This window comes from Dama dama, chromosome 31, assembly GCF_033118175.1.
Source record: "Dama dama isolate Ldn47 chromosome 31, ASM3311817v1, whole genome shotgun sequence".
In the NCBI taxonomy this organism is placed as follows: Eukaryota; Metazoa; Chordata; class Mammalia; order Artiodactyla; family Cervidae; genus Dama; species Dama dama.
In genome coordinates this window covers 56,099,783-56,115,704 of record NC_083711.1, presented here as the reverse complement: position 1 = coordinate 56,115,704, position 15,922 = coordinate 56,099,783, and the positions used below count along the sequence as shown (strand labels likewise).

General features: G+C 37.7%; 1 protein-coding gene across 8 annotated transcripts in view; it reads right to left on the bottom strand.

Moving 5' to 3' along the window:
- The window catches only part of DZIP3 (DAZ interacting zinc finger protein 3), a 128,633-nt gene extending 112,729 nt beyond the window's left edge, over window positions 1–15,904 (bottom strand). For 6 of the 8 annotated variants that reach the window (XR_009691540.1, XR_009691539.1, XM_061134259.1 and 3 more), the window contains exons 1-2: window positions 15,760–15,904; window positions 2,341–2,442 (exon numbers count right to left, since the gene is read on the bottom strand). Coding sequence is in view for 5 of the 8 variants with exons in the window: in XM_061134259.1 (XP_060990242.1) it covers window positions 2,341–2,372 (32 nt within the window). In the remaining 3 variants the exon portion in view is untranslated. Of the gene's footprint in view, window positions 1–2,340; window positions 2,443–5,489; window positions 6,282–15,759 lie in introns of those variants that run through there. The other 2 variants (XM_061134260.1, XM_061134262.1) reach the window with 2 other exon arrangements.
- Window positions 15,905–15,922: the final 18 nt, after the last annotated feature.

Sequence of the window (15,922 nt, the reverse complement as noted above, 5' to 3'; positions counted from 1 at the left end):
CTAGACAGCATATTAAAGAGCAGAGACATTACTCTGCCAGCAAAGGTCCGTCTAGTCATACGTTTTTCCAGTAGTCACGTATGGATGTGAGAGTTGGACTATAAAGAAAGCTGAGTGCTGAAGAATTGACACTTTTGAACTATAGTGTTGGAGAAGACTCTTGAGAGTCCCTTGGACTGCAAGGAGATCCAACCAGTCCATCCTAAAGGAGATCAGTCCTGGGTGTTCATTGGAGGGACTGATGTTGAAGCTGAAACTCCAATACTTTGGCCACCTCATGCGAACAGCTGACTCATTTGAAAAGGCCCTGATGCTGTGAAAGATTGAGAGCAGGAGGAGAAGGGGATGACAGAGGATGAGATTGGCTGGATGGCATCACTGACACAATGGACATGGGTTTGGGTGGACTCCGGGAGTTGATGATGGACAGGGAGGCCTGACATGCTGCGGTTCATGGGGTGGCAAAGAGTCGGACAGGACTGAGCGACTGAACTGAATGTTCCATATTTAGCCCTCTTTCTTCTTAATACATTTTCTATTTAAATCAATCTCATTTATGCCCATGAATTAACACTCTCAAATAGGAATCAGGTTCTTCTTATTGACTATTTTTACCTTCAAGTCTCCAGCTCAACATCTGATATAAAGGAGGCACTCAAATATTTATTGAATGTATGAATATACAAACAAATAAATAAGCAAGCAAACTTCCATGAATTCAAATAGTAACGCATTCCAATGATTCACAAATCTGTATCTGCAACCTTAATTTTTCTTTGATGTTACAGCTACACATTTCCATCCACCTATTTGACAATCTCCGTAAGACTATCTTAGCGACACCTCAATCTGCTCATATCTGAAGCTGAACTCATTATCTGTCCTCTCTTACTTTCTCAACACACATTACAACTGCTCTCCTTTTGTGATCTCCACGTCACTTAACAGTACACATTCCTTGTGATCATTAGAGACCTTCAGACCAGCTCTACCTCTCCTCTGCCCCTTCTCTCGTAACTCTGCACAGAATAAAGCTAACTCCTTATCAGGAGTCACACGCCTCCCCAAGAATTTACCTTAAATACTTTTTTCTTGCCGTTTCCTCAGCTAAACAACCTCCCATGTGCCCTGCTTCTACATTCATCAAAAGCCGTCTTTATCCTTTAAAACTCAGTTCACATGTCACCTTCTAAAAACCCACTGAACCCCACAGTCAATAATCAGTGTTTCATCCTATATACAGCCACAGCCTTTCTACTGTAATACTTACGCATGCATTTTGCCTAAAGATAAGACAACTTTTTAGATATCTTCTGACTATATTATAATTCTAAGCTGTTGTTCAATCGCTAAGTCACGTCTCACTCTTTGCAACCCCGTGGACTATAGCACACTAGGCTCCTCTGTCCTCCACTATCTCCCGGAGATTGCTCAAATTCATGTCCATTGAGTTGGTGATGCTATCTAAGTACACATATTTTATTTTACTCTTATTCCCTAAGTGTCAAGGAGGTAATTAAATATTTGCAAAAACAACACAGTTTATTATATGAGATAGGGCAATGTGGGAAGGAGATCTCCAATACTAACCAGCTCTTTACTATTACATGGGAAAGGTCTAAGCAGAATGAACTTTCCCTAATTGGAGGGGAGAGACTGACATTTAGCCTAGGCCCAGTTGAACCTCTCAGTAGCCTTCTGTGTTATATTTAGGCTACTTTATATAAAATGGAAATAATAACAGTATCCCCTCTTGAGTTGTTATGAGGTTTATATGGGTTAAGGCTTGGAAAAGCATTCAAAACAATGCGTGGCAGAAAGTAAGTCTATTTGGTGTTTCTTGCTCAGTTGTGTCCAACTCTTTGCGACCCCATGGACTATATCCAGCAAGACTCCTCTGTTCATGGAATTCTCCAGGCGAGAATACCGGAGTGGGTATCCATTCCCTTCTCCAGGGGATCTTCCTGACCCAGGGATCAAACCCAGGTCTCCCACATTGCAGGCAGATTCTTTACCATCTGAGCCACCAAGGAAGCCCCAAGTCTATTTAAGTGCATGTTAAATGATAAAAAAAAAAAAAAAAAAAAATTACTTTGTTGTGAATGTCCCCAGTGTGGCAAGCTATGGCACATCAACTCTTAGCTACTGAGTCAGGGTCTAAGTCCTTAGAGAAATTTTCTAAAATTAGATTTTACCCAGTTTACATCCTCTACTAAAAAACTGTTGTCTTGAAATATAAGGGTATCTCATTCACACTAGCGTCTCAAAATTTTGTGAGAAAGGCAAATGTGCCTTCAGAACATAACACCTACAGTCGGTTTTTGTCAGCCCATCCCTTACCTCACAAAAAATTCTTCTGGTAGAGAATCCATGCTGCATAATATTCTTATGCAAGTCTTATTCCAAGGCTTGAAGACTGACTTTTACAACTGCTGTTTAAAGCTGTAAGGAAAGTAATGTTTTAGTAGGAGGGTAAGAGGATTTCATTCTTTTTTCCCCACTATTTAAATAGTATATAATCATTAAAGAAAATTTTGAAACTGCTATAAAAGAAAGTGAAATCACATAGTTTCATCATCTAAACATAAATAATATAAATCATTGCCTATGTTTTAATATACTTTGTTCCAAGCATGGGTATATTTTACCAATTTGCAATCATATTGAATATGGAATACACCACAGTAGCTTCTTCACCACTGAATTATATCAAAAGCACCTTTCATGTTATTTTATACTCCTATTAAACATTCTCAATGGCTACATAACAATTGATTGCGGTTTCCTTAGCCATTTCCTGATAGTGGAACATTTAGTGTTTCCCATTTTTTCAATATAAATAATTAGTACTGTGATAAACTCCACTGCCTGTAATGCCTTTTCTATGTTTAGGATTAATTCCTTATGACAAATCCTCAGAAACAGATTTCCTAGGTCAAAGACACAAATATTTTAAGCTTCTAGGTGCTTATTGCTAAATAGCTTCCCAAATGGTTATAACCTAGATGCCCATCAGCAGATGAATGGATAAGGAAGCTGTGGTACATATACACTATGGAATATTACTCAGCCGTTAAAAAGAATTCATTTGAACCAGTCCTAATGAGATGGATGAAACTGGAGCCCATTATACAGAGTGAAGTAAGCCAGAAAGATAAAGAACATTACAGCATACTAATACATATATATGGAATTTAGAAAGATGGTAACGACAACCCTTTATGCAAAACAGAAAAAGAGACACAGAAGTACAGAACAGACTTTTGAACTCTGTGGGAGAAGGTGAGGGTGGGATGTTGCGAAAGAACAGCATGTATATTATCTATGGTGAAACAGATCACCAGTCCAGGTTGGATGCATGAGACAAGTGCTTGGGCCTGGTGCACTGGGAAGACCCAGAGGAATCGGGTGGAGAGGGAGGTGGGAGGGGGGATCGGGATGGGGAATACATGTAAATCTATTGCTGATTCATGTCAATGTATGACAAAACCCACTGAAAAAATAAATAAATAAATAAATAAATAAAAGAAGTTCCTCTTTAACACAAACTTTTTTTTTCTTTAATTGAAGGATAACTGCTTTACAGAATCGTGTTGGCTTCTGCCAAGCCTCAACATTTCTCTTAGTCTAAAAATAACATTTTGGAGAAGGAAATGGCAACCCACTCTAGAATTCTTGCCTGAAAAATCCCATGAATGGAGGAGCCTGGAAAGCCACAGTCCATGGGGTCACAGAGTCAGACACACCTCATAGAAAGACAGAAAAAATTACATTTAGCTACTTTTCTTCAAAATTGCATGAATCTCCATTAATAGGAGACAAGAGATGTGAAGAACTCTTGCATATTTTCTGATTTAAGTATCAATGAATGTTGTGGATGTTTCTTGAAGGAAAAAAAAAAATACTGCAGCAAAATAAATGAAAACAAAAGGGGAACAAAGTGTCATTAGCATATCTACATCTATTTATATTGCTCTCTAATTTAAGTATTCCAAAGCCAATTCTTCCAAAATCAGTCCCATTTGATTTCTTTTACTGAGGGTTCAGGTCTCCAAATTCTACTGCCTTCTGTTACACTGACTTCCCTTTCTGGTCCCACTGTACACAAGCTGAGAAAGTATTACGGTAAAAGTATATAAAACTATTGCATGGTTCAGTTCAGTTCAGTCGCTCAGTCGTGTCCGACTCTTTGTGACCCCATGGACTGCAGCACGCCAGGCCTCCCTGTCCATCACCAACTCCCAGAGTTTACTCAAACCCATGTCCATCGAGTTGGTGATGCCATCCAACCATCTCATCCTCTGCCGTCCCCTTCTCCTCCCACCTTCAATCTTTCCCAGCATCGGGGTCTCTTCCAATGAGTCAGCTCTTTGCATCAGAGCATGGTGCTCTGGGACAAAGAAAGAAATGATTCTATCTATATTCTGTACTTGACTTCGCTTCCCTGTTGGCCCACATGGTAAAGAGTCTGCCTGTAATGCAAGAGACTCAGGTTCGATCCCTGCATGGGGAAGCTCCCTGGAGAAGGGAACAGCAACCCACTCCAGTGTTCTTGCCTGGAGAATCCCATGGACAGAGGAGCCTGGCAGGCGACAGTACAAAGGGCTGCCAAGAGTCGGACACGACTGAAAGAATAACACGTACCAGCTCTCACTTACACAAAAAGGCTTGAGAAACAAGGATAATCCTCTAACAATTCAATGCTAGCTGATATTTCTTAATCAAACTACAAATGTAAAGATTTACACAGACTTCCACTAAACTTCCTCATTTAAAGTGGAACTTTCTAACACCCGTTTCCTGTCCATACCTAATAAAACACTTCTTGCTGTCAGTATTTACATAACTCACCTATACAATCTAGTTCTCCTAGGTATATCATTCTATTTTTTACTTTTAGTCTTATTTCAAAAACTCAGTATACAAAGTCACATGCCTATTAGAATTTGCATTCTCTATTCAAATACAAAGATATAAACTAAAGCCAATAATGAAGCAGAGAACGGTTGGATAAAACTCACTATTCTTTCACACAAACTCAGATCTGCTTTATCTCTTAATAAAGCTGTACAGAAAAGGACATGGCTTTGATCAAACTGTTTTTACGGTTTCTTTAACCTCCCTGTTATTTTAATAAAAAAATAACTGACATTATTTCATAGCCAGAGCACACAAAGTATGCCTTTCCCAGACAAAATAATCCTCTCATTTTCAGAATTTAAAAGCTCAGGCCTGGATATTCCCCTTTCTGATAAGTTCTCCTTCAGTTAGTAGCTGTTTGCATAGATCACAGTGAGGCTGAAAAGGAGGAAAATCCTCTGGCAATAAGGCAGAGAGAATGGAAGGCCTCTGCTAAGCTATTCACTGTTCAGTTTGAAAAAGAAAAGGGCATAAAATTAATCAATAAATTAGAATGTATTTGGATCCTAAATTAAGAGTTTAAAAAGGCTAATAATGGCTTGCTTTTTCAGCCTGCTTTAAAATACAACCTGATATCAATCTCTGTGGTGAAAGGTTGTCCAGGAGAGAGATCATTCAGTTCAGTTCAATTGCTCAGTCGTGTCCACCTCTTTGCGACCCCATGGACTGCAGCACGCCAGGCTTCCCTGTCTCTTCACCAACTCCTGGAGCCTACTCAAACTCAAGTCCACCACATCGGTGATGCCATCCAACCATCTCATCCTCTGTCGTCCCCTTTTAATCATTCATTTAAACATTTACCTTGTCGCACTGTCACCTCCTTAAACCGTATGTATTTACATTGTCTTTATACACACTTAAATGCTCATCTTAATTCTGTCACCTACCAAGTCAGAGGTTCCACCTGGCCAACAAGTTTACATTTCAATGTATGGGTGGATGTCCTATGGTCCCATGAATTTGCTAGCCTTGTCAGTTTTGGCACTTAGAGATAACATATGGCCAGGTGGGGAAAGTGCATAATAACAGTGTAAAAAAAGCAGTAAAAAATAAAGTTCATTTTTCTTAATGCTACTAGCTTGAAAAAAAAATATTGCGCTGGGTAAATCTTGGTTATGAGAAGTTGTCCTATGCATTTTTAGGATGTTCAGAAACATGCCTAACTAGCCAGTATATGACAGTAGTAACTCTCTCTCACCTCTCAGCCCCACTGCGGCAATCAAAAACGTCACCTAATACTGCCAGATGTCCTTCAGGGGACAAAACTGCCCACAGCTCAGAACTATCTAATTAAATGAATTAAAATGAAAAGGCTAACTAAATGAACATAGATTGTTCTCAGCAATTAAAAAAAAATTCCTGTGATTAGGTATCATGTATGTGTGTGTGTGTGCTCAGCCACGTCTGACTCTTTATCACCCCATGGAATGTAGCCTGCCAGGCTGTTCTGTCCATGGAATTTTCCAGGCAAGAATACTGGAGAGGGTTGCTATTTCCTACTCCAGGGGATCTTCTGGACTCAGGTATCATGTATAAACACAACAAATCATTTCTCCACAAAAAGGAGAAATGATAAAGTATCTCATTTAGTTTCCATCAGTGTGAAAAGTAAGTTGAGAGGTTGCACAGGATTCGTAGCTAAGAGCACAAGAGACATTACAGCCAGTTTACAAGAGTGTACAAGTCAGCTTCAACGCGTATTAACCACGAAACCTTGAGTGGAATGAACATCTCTGTACTTTAGTTTCCTTATCTGAAAAATAGGGAAAAAGTTGATCCATGATTCACAGGGTGGTTGCAAAGAGCAAATGTTTTAAAACATGTAACTGAACATAGTAAGGGCTTCCCGTGTGGCTCAGGTGGTAAAGAATCTGCCTGCAATGTGGGAGACCTGGGTTCGATCCCTGGGTTGGAAAGATCCCCTAGAGAAGGAAAAGGCTACCCACTCCAGTATTCTGGTCTGGAGAATTCCATGAACTAAGTCCATGGGACTATATTTGTTACTGTTGGGGTCCTTTAATGGACCGGAACCTTGTGGTACGGAGTCGACGATAAGAAAGTGAAAGAGAGAAAGAGGCTGCTTTCCCTTGGTTTACGCAGAGGACCAATAAAGTCCTTGACACAGGACTTGCATCATTCACGAAGGCACCAGGCGCCCTCTCGAGGGGGTCTTAGAAGCCTAGGCAGAAAAGTGAGCATGACGGGTCTCCACGCTCCAGAGAGTCAGCCAGAAAAAGAGAGAGAGAGAGAGAGAGAAAGAGAGAGAGAAAGAGAGAGAGAGAGAGAGACAAAAAAATCCCGGGGACCTAAGCTCTGATGGAGCAAAGGTGCTTTAATGATTTTTCTATGAGTATATATAGGCTGCAGTACAACAAACTTCTTTCGGGAATGATAGAGATCAGAAAACCAAATGTACAGCAACCATTACCAAGGGAACAAGGGGTAATGTTAGTCACAAGGTCAGGAGACAATCCATATCTCAAGAAAGGGGAAGGAGATTAAGCTGTTTTGTCCTAAGGAGAATGTTTACTAAAGGAGACTCATGCTTGCCTCACACAATGACCTCAGTCCCTGGGAGCAGCGTGCTGTTCTGCTTGAAGAGGGACAAAGGACTTATGAGAGACAGCATGTAGGAATCCTCCCGTCAAACATTCCCTGACAGTTACTATCAACATCTTTGTTTAATTTCATTTAAATTTATGGCAAAATCAGTTCACTTTCCTTCCAATTCTCTATCTTGGAGAAAAGCTATTATATGAAAAGGAATAGTAATAATGAGACTTAAAAAAAATGGGTCAAAAACATCTTTCAACTATATCCTACATGATAACAATTGGCAGTTTAATCTGCATATCTTTGGCACCTTGCAGTTTCATATCAACACATATGAATCTGCCATATTCTTTAAACTGCATGATATGCTATTGTATAAATGAAACTATTTACCAGACCACTACTGATAAATACTTCAACTGTATCCAGTTTGTGTTTGTATGTGGGGTTTTTTTTTTTAATATATTATATAAACAATGCTGCAATAAACAATCCTGATCATGCAACTTGGTCAAATTTTGAAAGCCACTTTACAAAGCTGGATTTCTATTTCAGCACTGATTTAAATGTACTTCAGGTCTGTTACTAAAGCAAATTCTGGCAATGCTAGTTATCACTTCTGCTAGACTTTGCCAAAAGAATTCTAAAACACTCCTCTAAGTGGAGATGTGAGATGTTCTGGCCACATATGGTACAGTAACCACCCCAAGGCTGAAAAAAACTATGAAGAGGACACCTTCTAGGAATAACTCAAGACATTTTTATGGGAGTTTCTTCCAACCAAAATTTTAACTATTATTAATCTATGTCTGCTAGTCAAATAGAAACAGTCATTTTTGGTGGCTTTGAAAGGAGTAAAGCAGGAATTTTGTGGCTTCAGCACTCTTACATGTGAGACAGTAAACAAGAAGGGCTAGGACATCAGTTTAAACTCAAAGAATAACCAATTATACAATTAATTTGTCACTAACTGTCTGAAGAATGGGAAAATATACTGATTATTTGATTTTCTAATTTTCCATTTATTTTTTCCATTTTGTATTTATTTACGTTCTTGGCAAAGACTCAAAATGAACATCTGCAAGACATAAAGAATCCATTTACAATGCTGGAGACCTGGGTTCAATCCCTGGGTTTGGAAGGTCCCCTAGAGAAGGGAAAGGCTACCCACTCCAGTATTCTGGCCTGGAGAATTCCATGGACAGAGGAGCCTGGGAGGCTACAGTCCATGGGATCACAAAGATACAACAGTGACTTTCACTTTGGCAAGGCCTCAAAATGAACATACCTACACAAGGGAAGCCAAAATATCATTTTCCCCCATGGAAAAAATACATAGTTTGCTTAAGTAAACTCCAAGACTGAGTGACGATGGTTGGAAAACCTCTACAAAAGTTATCAGAAACCAAAGATATTATCTGTCCCAGAAGATCAGGGTACTACTCAGCTCTAGCTATTTAGCAAAGATCATTTTTGCCACTATCTGGCATATCATACCAGGACACAAGAAAATAGCAATGCATACCCAATGCCCCATCCTTACAAATCTGCCAATATAGGGAACATCCTTGCCAAAATTGGCATCTTGTCTGAAGCAGGTATTTAATTCTCTTCAGATCTATTCAGTCATTTATTCCTGAACTTACACAAGCAAATTTGCAGAATATATATATATATATATATTAGTTATAAATATTTGGAATGTATCTATTATAAATATGCACAGGTTAGAATTCACCTGAAAAAAGTCCAAATATTAAACAATCCATCAGTTGCAGGTTACTTAGAGGTAGCACTGCGAAAACCATGCTATTCAAAACTGCAGCTAGGACTGTTGGAAGGACCACTTGTTAAGCAAACTCTCCAAAAGTGGGATATTTTCAGTCATTTAAAAATATTACATTGTCATTACAGTTGTTAGACAATAATGAAAAAAAAGGATATGACAGAATGTTAAAACATGACCCATATCGAGATGACGATCAAGCAGGGAATGGAGGATACAATACATACTTGACTCTCCCACCAATGACCCTAACCAAATCCAACTTTATCCTCCGTCAAGGTTAAAGATTTTGGAGAAATCTCCAATTTTTTGGATCACATACTTCTAATTCAGAAGCAAATCTGAAAATACAATGAAAATATATGGCTAGCAATTCATTTATGCTATTAATGCTATTGTAAGCACTACTATAAAATAAAAAGAGTAAGACTAAAATAAGTAAAAACAGAAGTTCTAATATTTGTTCCCACACTGTAATAGTCAGTTTCACATATCTAAGGTGTGCATACTCTACTTTGGATTCCCCTGTTTCAGAAAATGATTTCACATTTTAACTCGGGAAATAAATATATACCCCTTTCATGATCTTGATAATTTCTATTTCCTAAAAGACTAGAAAATTTTAAGTAAGATATGCAGAAGACACTGCTCTGCACAGAGGCTTTCAACAAATACTAGTTATAATTTAAAATGATTACTGTAACTTAAAAGTATGCCATTTCATGTTTACTTATCTATAAAATTAGATTCAGAAAAAATGGATAGCACTTTAAAAAAAATCAAAAGTTTTAGGGATATGAAATTAGATGTGAAAACACGGGACAAAACATTTACCCAAATTATCCATTCCTTGTATTCTTAGAGTTGAAGTCTGTGAAATGTACATTAAATAAAATCAGGAACTGTTTGAAAAGTGAGAAAGTTAATTTTATGGTTTGGTAAGTCATTTACAGATTAGCTTAATCATATATGGTTGGGAAAGAAACCAGGAAGAAAGATAATTCTAAGTGGAGAATAATTTTGGTTTCTTTAGGTTTCCTGGCTTTGTGATGGAAGGTAAACTGTTCTGAAAAATGAGAGTTGACATTAACTGTACATACTGTTTTCTGGCTCTGTATAAAGGCTAAAATCAATTTAATATCAGTACATATTTGAATTGTTTTAATCATACTGGGTACATAGTATCCAAATGACCTCATGTCTAGACCTCTTCCAATTTTCTACCATTGATGTCTTCGTCTTGTATCTTTGGAACCTGGGCCAATAGGATTTTTGTTCTACCTGCTGTTTACGCCTACTGTAAAATCTCTGTTTTAGACTTGGCCTCATGCTCTCACTATCATGGCAGTCCCACAGAGTCACAACATTTTGTTTTTTTCTTTTTCTAAATCCCTGGCTATATCCCCAGTGCCTAGTACCTGGCATACTTCAAGCATTCGATACTGATATAAAGAATAAAGTCACCGATCCTTCCTCATACTTCAGGTCCTCTGAAGGGAGAAATGAAGAGTGAAACCTGTATATAGATACAGACTTCCTTCTCTGTCGACCCAGAGACCACCCTCACAAGCTGAAAGCAGCCCAGATACCACAGGTGACAGCAATCCCTGCAGACGACCACGGGGTCACACAGGCCCTGGTCCTGCAGCAACAACTTCTCGTCTTTCTGCTGGCTTCTCCCCATCTCTCCAACCTCTAAGTACTTCAGTACTTCTGGGTCCAGTCTTTTCTATCCTACTCGCCCTATGTCCTTTAGTCTTGAGGCTTTACATTTTTAGCTCTGGCCTTGACCGCTCCCTTGACTACAAATACTATACTGAACAACCCATGCAGCAGCTTCCAGATGTCTAGTAGATACCTCACCATAACTGAGCTTGAGTTCTGGATATCTCCCCTACCCCAGAAAATAGCTGAAGTACCCACTCAGCCAAGTCAGGCCTTGATCAGACTAACAGCAGTCAACCCACAGACCAAGAAAGAAATTTTCATGGTTTCAAACACTGAGTTTTGAGGTGATTTGGTATGCAGCAAATACTGATCAATACTTCACCCTAATTAAAACTGCAATTCTCCATCCTGACTCTTATATTTCCTATATCCCTTCTCTTTCTTTTCCTATATAGCACTTATTACTAACACTCATACATTTTACTTATATGTCTTTTTTTCTTTGCTGTATATCCCATTAAAATAAAAGCTCTACTTGGACAGACATTTTTGTTTATTTGATTCACTGCTCTATCCCCAGAACCTAGAAATGTACCTGCTACTCAAGCACTCATTAAATATATGGAGATTAAATGAATTAACAATTAGCTCTGTATTCACACCTCTGATATAATTCCTCTATTACAACATTGAGTACTCTGCACTTTTGTCAAAAAATATAGTTCATATCTCTGTTCAATATGATTCATCTAATATGACTTAAACCCTGGTCATGACATTAAAAATTTCCATTTTACTATTTAGCTTTTAAGATATGCTCTTTAAGTTTTTCCAGAAGATATAAAGGAGTTTCACAGCCCTTGAGTTGCAAGGTCCTAGGCAAGTTTTAACTCCCTTAAATGTGTTTCCTGACCTATAAATTAGGAAAAGTATCTACATCAAATACAAAGAACAGATGGCAATACAAACTTATGGAGAGATTTCGTGCCGATCCCTGATAGAGGAACTGGATCCTTGCTATTCTGCCTTAAAAAATACCCTGTGTTTCTACAGCTTTCTGTCTCTTGAAAAGCGCTCTGAATGTGTCTATTCCCCAAAAGACTCTAGGCTCTTTGCAAAACAACTAGCATTCAGTAAATATCTGATAAATGAGTGAATATTGGCATTTTAAAAATATTTATCTCATTAAAATAAACATTTTTTAAGTACAATGCAGACACACATTTTGGCTAATAACTGTTTAAATTTTTCTGGAGTGAATAATCTTTAATAAATACAGTATTAGAAATACACTAAACCTTCAACTTTACAAAATTATAAAAAGAACAAATAAAAGAAAAACACATGTATGTGGATGGAATTTTTAAAGAGAAAAGTAAAATTACTGATTCTGAAGGGAAAAAAAGCAAGATTAATAAAATCAAAGTTGGTTCTTGAAAAACTGAATAGACAACTCCCAGAAAGCCTAACTAAGAAAACAGATAATTTATAATGAAAATGGAAATTTAAATCTACAAAGAAGAGATAAAGAGAATTATTGAATACTGATGCATCAATAAATTTTCAAATTTAGAGAAATAGTCGGTATGCTAAAAATTTTTATTTCCAAAGTTCACTCAACAAAAGGTAGAAAAAATGATCAGATCAATAACCATATTATAAATTCAAATGTCTTCTAAAAATCTACCACTAAATGAGCTATCACACTTGATTTTATAGGTTAGTTGTATACAATCTACAAGAATCAGATGATTCCTATGTGAGTCTCATTAATCTATAGCAAAGAAAAAAAGATGGAAATTTTCCAATTCATTTTTCAAAAGTAACAAACAACCCAAATTCCAAAAGAAAGAATAAAGAAAAAGCTATTTTAAATTCTCCCAAACATAAATATAAAACCCTGAATAAAATATCTGCAGCGCAGCAAATACAATGTTTGCTACTACTACTTGTGTGACCTTGGGCAAATTATTTCACCTCTCTCAAATTTTTCCATCTGTTCATAAGAGAGATCATAACAGTATGTAAAGCATGATATTATAAAGACCAAATAGCTAAGTTCTTAGGACAGTGCTTGGCACATGATAAATGCTCAATATGTGTTAGCTGTTACAATCAACCGCACTACCATTTTAAAGGGAAAAATAAGATATATACATATTTGATAACTTTTTAGCAGACATTCTGACAAATCTTTAAATAAAACTGGTATTGCCTAAACATTTTAAAGAATACTTATCTCTTAGCAGCTGTTGCCCAAATTATACAAAGCATTAAAATACTGGTCATTCTCATTCAATGAAGTAACGATGTTCAGTATCATTATGCTTATTCCATATTTTAGAAATTACACTAATGAAATAAAGTAAGACAAAAAATATTGGAAGGGATTAAATTATTATTTTCAGGTGATATGTAGCTAGAAAATTTAAGAGAGGAAGCAAAATTGAATCAATAAAGAAATTTCAGTCAGTAAACTGAATAAAAGATCTACCACAAATCAGTTTCTCTTTTAACAGTAGCAAAAACAAACTAAAAATTTTTAGGGGAAAAAGAGAACCCACTCACAGTAACAAAAATTATATAATATCCAGGAATAAATTTAATGAGAATGGTACAAGACTATATGAGCTACACAATATTTCACTGAACATAAAATATGTGAATACTTAACATTGACTACCTCAGCAGTTTCTAAATCTCCTCTATCAGCCAGACTAGAAACTTGGAATCCCTTCTAGTTTCATCCCTCTCATTCTTCCATTTGAAATCATTCAGTCCTACCTATTTCACCTCATATATATTTCTTAAATTTGTCAGCTTTTTGCTAACTCCAATTATCTCAGCCATCTTTTGGAAAGACTCCAGTAAAACAAATATTCTCCCTACTTCTGGGCTTATCTTCCTCAGAGTGTCGGAGTAATCAATCTAAGACACAAACCTAACTATCAGGACCCAATCTGAAACCAGAGATCACCAGTGAATTCAAGACACAGAGTCCCAGCTCAAAGGCTAGTACAGCCTTCAGTCATCTGGACCCAGCTCCATTTCCTCCTCCTTTTCCCCTTTTTGGGTCTTAAAAATATAGCTGTTTCTCATATTGGGATACGCAAGTATCTCTGACAAAAGATGTCAGACCTTTTCACAGCTCAATTTTTGGTGAGGATTTTCTTAGAAAGATGTTATTTCACGTTAAAATAAACATGGAGATGCAAAATGTGTGCGACTGCTCAAGGTAAAATGCAATATTTCAAAGAAGGATAGCACTTTGAGCAAACAGCTTTGACCCTTTCCCTCCGACCTAAATGGGGACAATCGTGAGGCACTTATCATTATGAATGAAAAGTCTAATGCTGTCAAACTGTTATCACTGTATTGCCAAAGACCTAAGATGTAACTGACACTTGCTGAGAACATAACTATGCCAGACAACTGTTCTTCATTGGTTAGCTAATTTTATAACCCGACATGACTTCATCTCTACTACTCTCATCCTGGCTTTCTACTCCAGCCATAGCAAAGTCCTTGCTGTTCCTTATATTATCAGGAACATATTATCCATTTCAAAGCTTTTCCCCTTGCTATTCTATCTAGAAATGTTTCCCCTTGGAGAGCACAGGTCTTTTTCAACTCTTCAAGTATTTTTCAAATGTTGCTTTCTCTATCCTGACCTCCCATTTCCCCTTTTTTTAAACCATTACTCTAGAGGAGTAATTCTCTTTTTCTCCATCTCACTTTCCTTACTGTGCTTATTATTTACTGTTTTTCTTTCCCCTATCAGAATGTAATGGTAGGATTTTTGTTTCATGACAATAGGATTTTTACTTTATTTACCGAATCTAGTGCTTAGACCAATGCCTAGCACACTGCAGGCTCCAGCTATTTATTGAATGAGCAATCTTATGAAATAGACGCTACTGTTAGTCAGATTTTACTTCAAGATGAGATCCAAACAGTGAGAATGTGTCTACGGTCACACAGTAAAAGGTAGACCTAGGATGTGTAAGCAAACAGCCTGGCTCCACTCTTTACCATAATCGCATGATGCCTCTAATTGGTGAGTTCTGTATGTACTGTTATCCAGTACATTTCATTTAATTCCTTCCCAGCAGGGTCCCTAACTAGCAGGATTAGCCCATTTTATACACTCGATAATTGCTTACAGAATGAATAAATGCATAAACACATTAATTACCCAATGATTTATGCTTCAATTATTTTTTTACCTTTCAGAATTAAATTGCTTTTTAATATAAAAATAATTCCTGTCTTGAAAAATGTAGTGACGCAAAACAGGCTTTCTTTGAATTGACAAAACATTTCTGACAAATGGTTTAATTAAAAGGATGTGTACCCAGTTCTTAAAATTTTCTCCAAACTGGCTTTCAAAGCTTCATTCAACAACAGCATACATTAAGCAAAAAAAGCTCCAGAACCAGTCTGACTCATTTCATGATATTCACATACATAATACTACTTCTGAACAAAACCCGCAAACAGTGCCGTTTCCTTAGACACCAAGATTTATAAAGCAATCAATCACGCCAGATAAAAGCAGACACCTTCACTCACAAAACTGACGCTATTAAGAACAGCCTTCGGAGCAACAGCTGGCACAGGAGTCACCTGGGCCAGCTTTCTCAAATAAATTGACAGCGGCTATCATAAGCGCATGACTAACTTGCCACCGAATCCGAACGGCCATAGGTTTACTCTGAGAAACAAACATTCCTCAGCAGAAGCGGTGGACAAATAAGCGATTTTTAAAAGAGGCCTCTCCCGGGCCGCCTCAAAATCTAGAACCCAAGATTCTCCTCCTCAGAGCTCCTCACCGTGTCTAGACTAGGGTAAAGCGACCATTTCTCTGGTAGAGGACGACGCACAAAGAAAAAACTGGCCACCCAGGGTGAAGGCCAAGGAAGCAAACGCAAACGGCGCCCACTGACGAGCAGAGCCCCCCTGCTACCCAACCGCCCCCTTTGCCAGTGGAGCCGC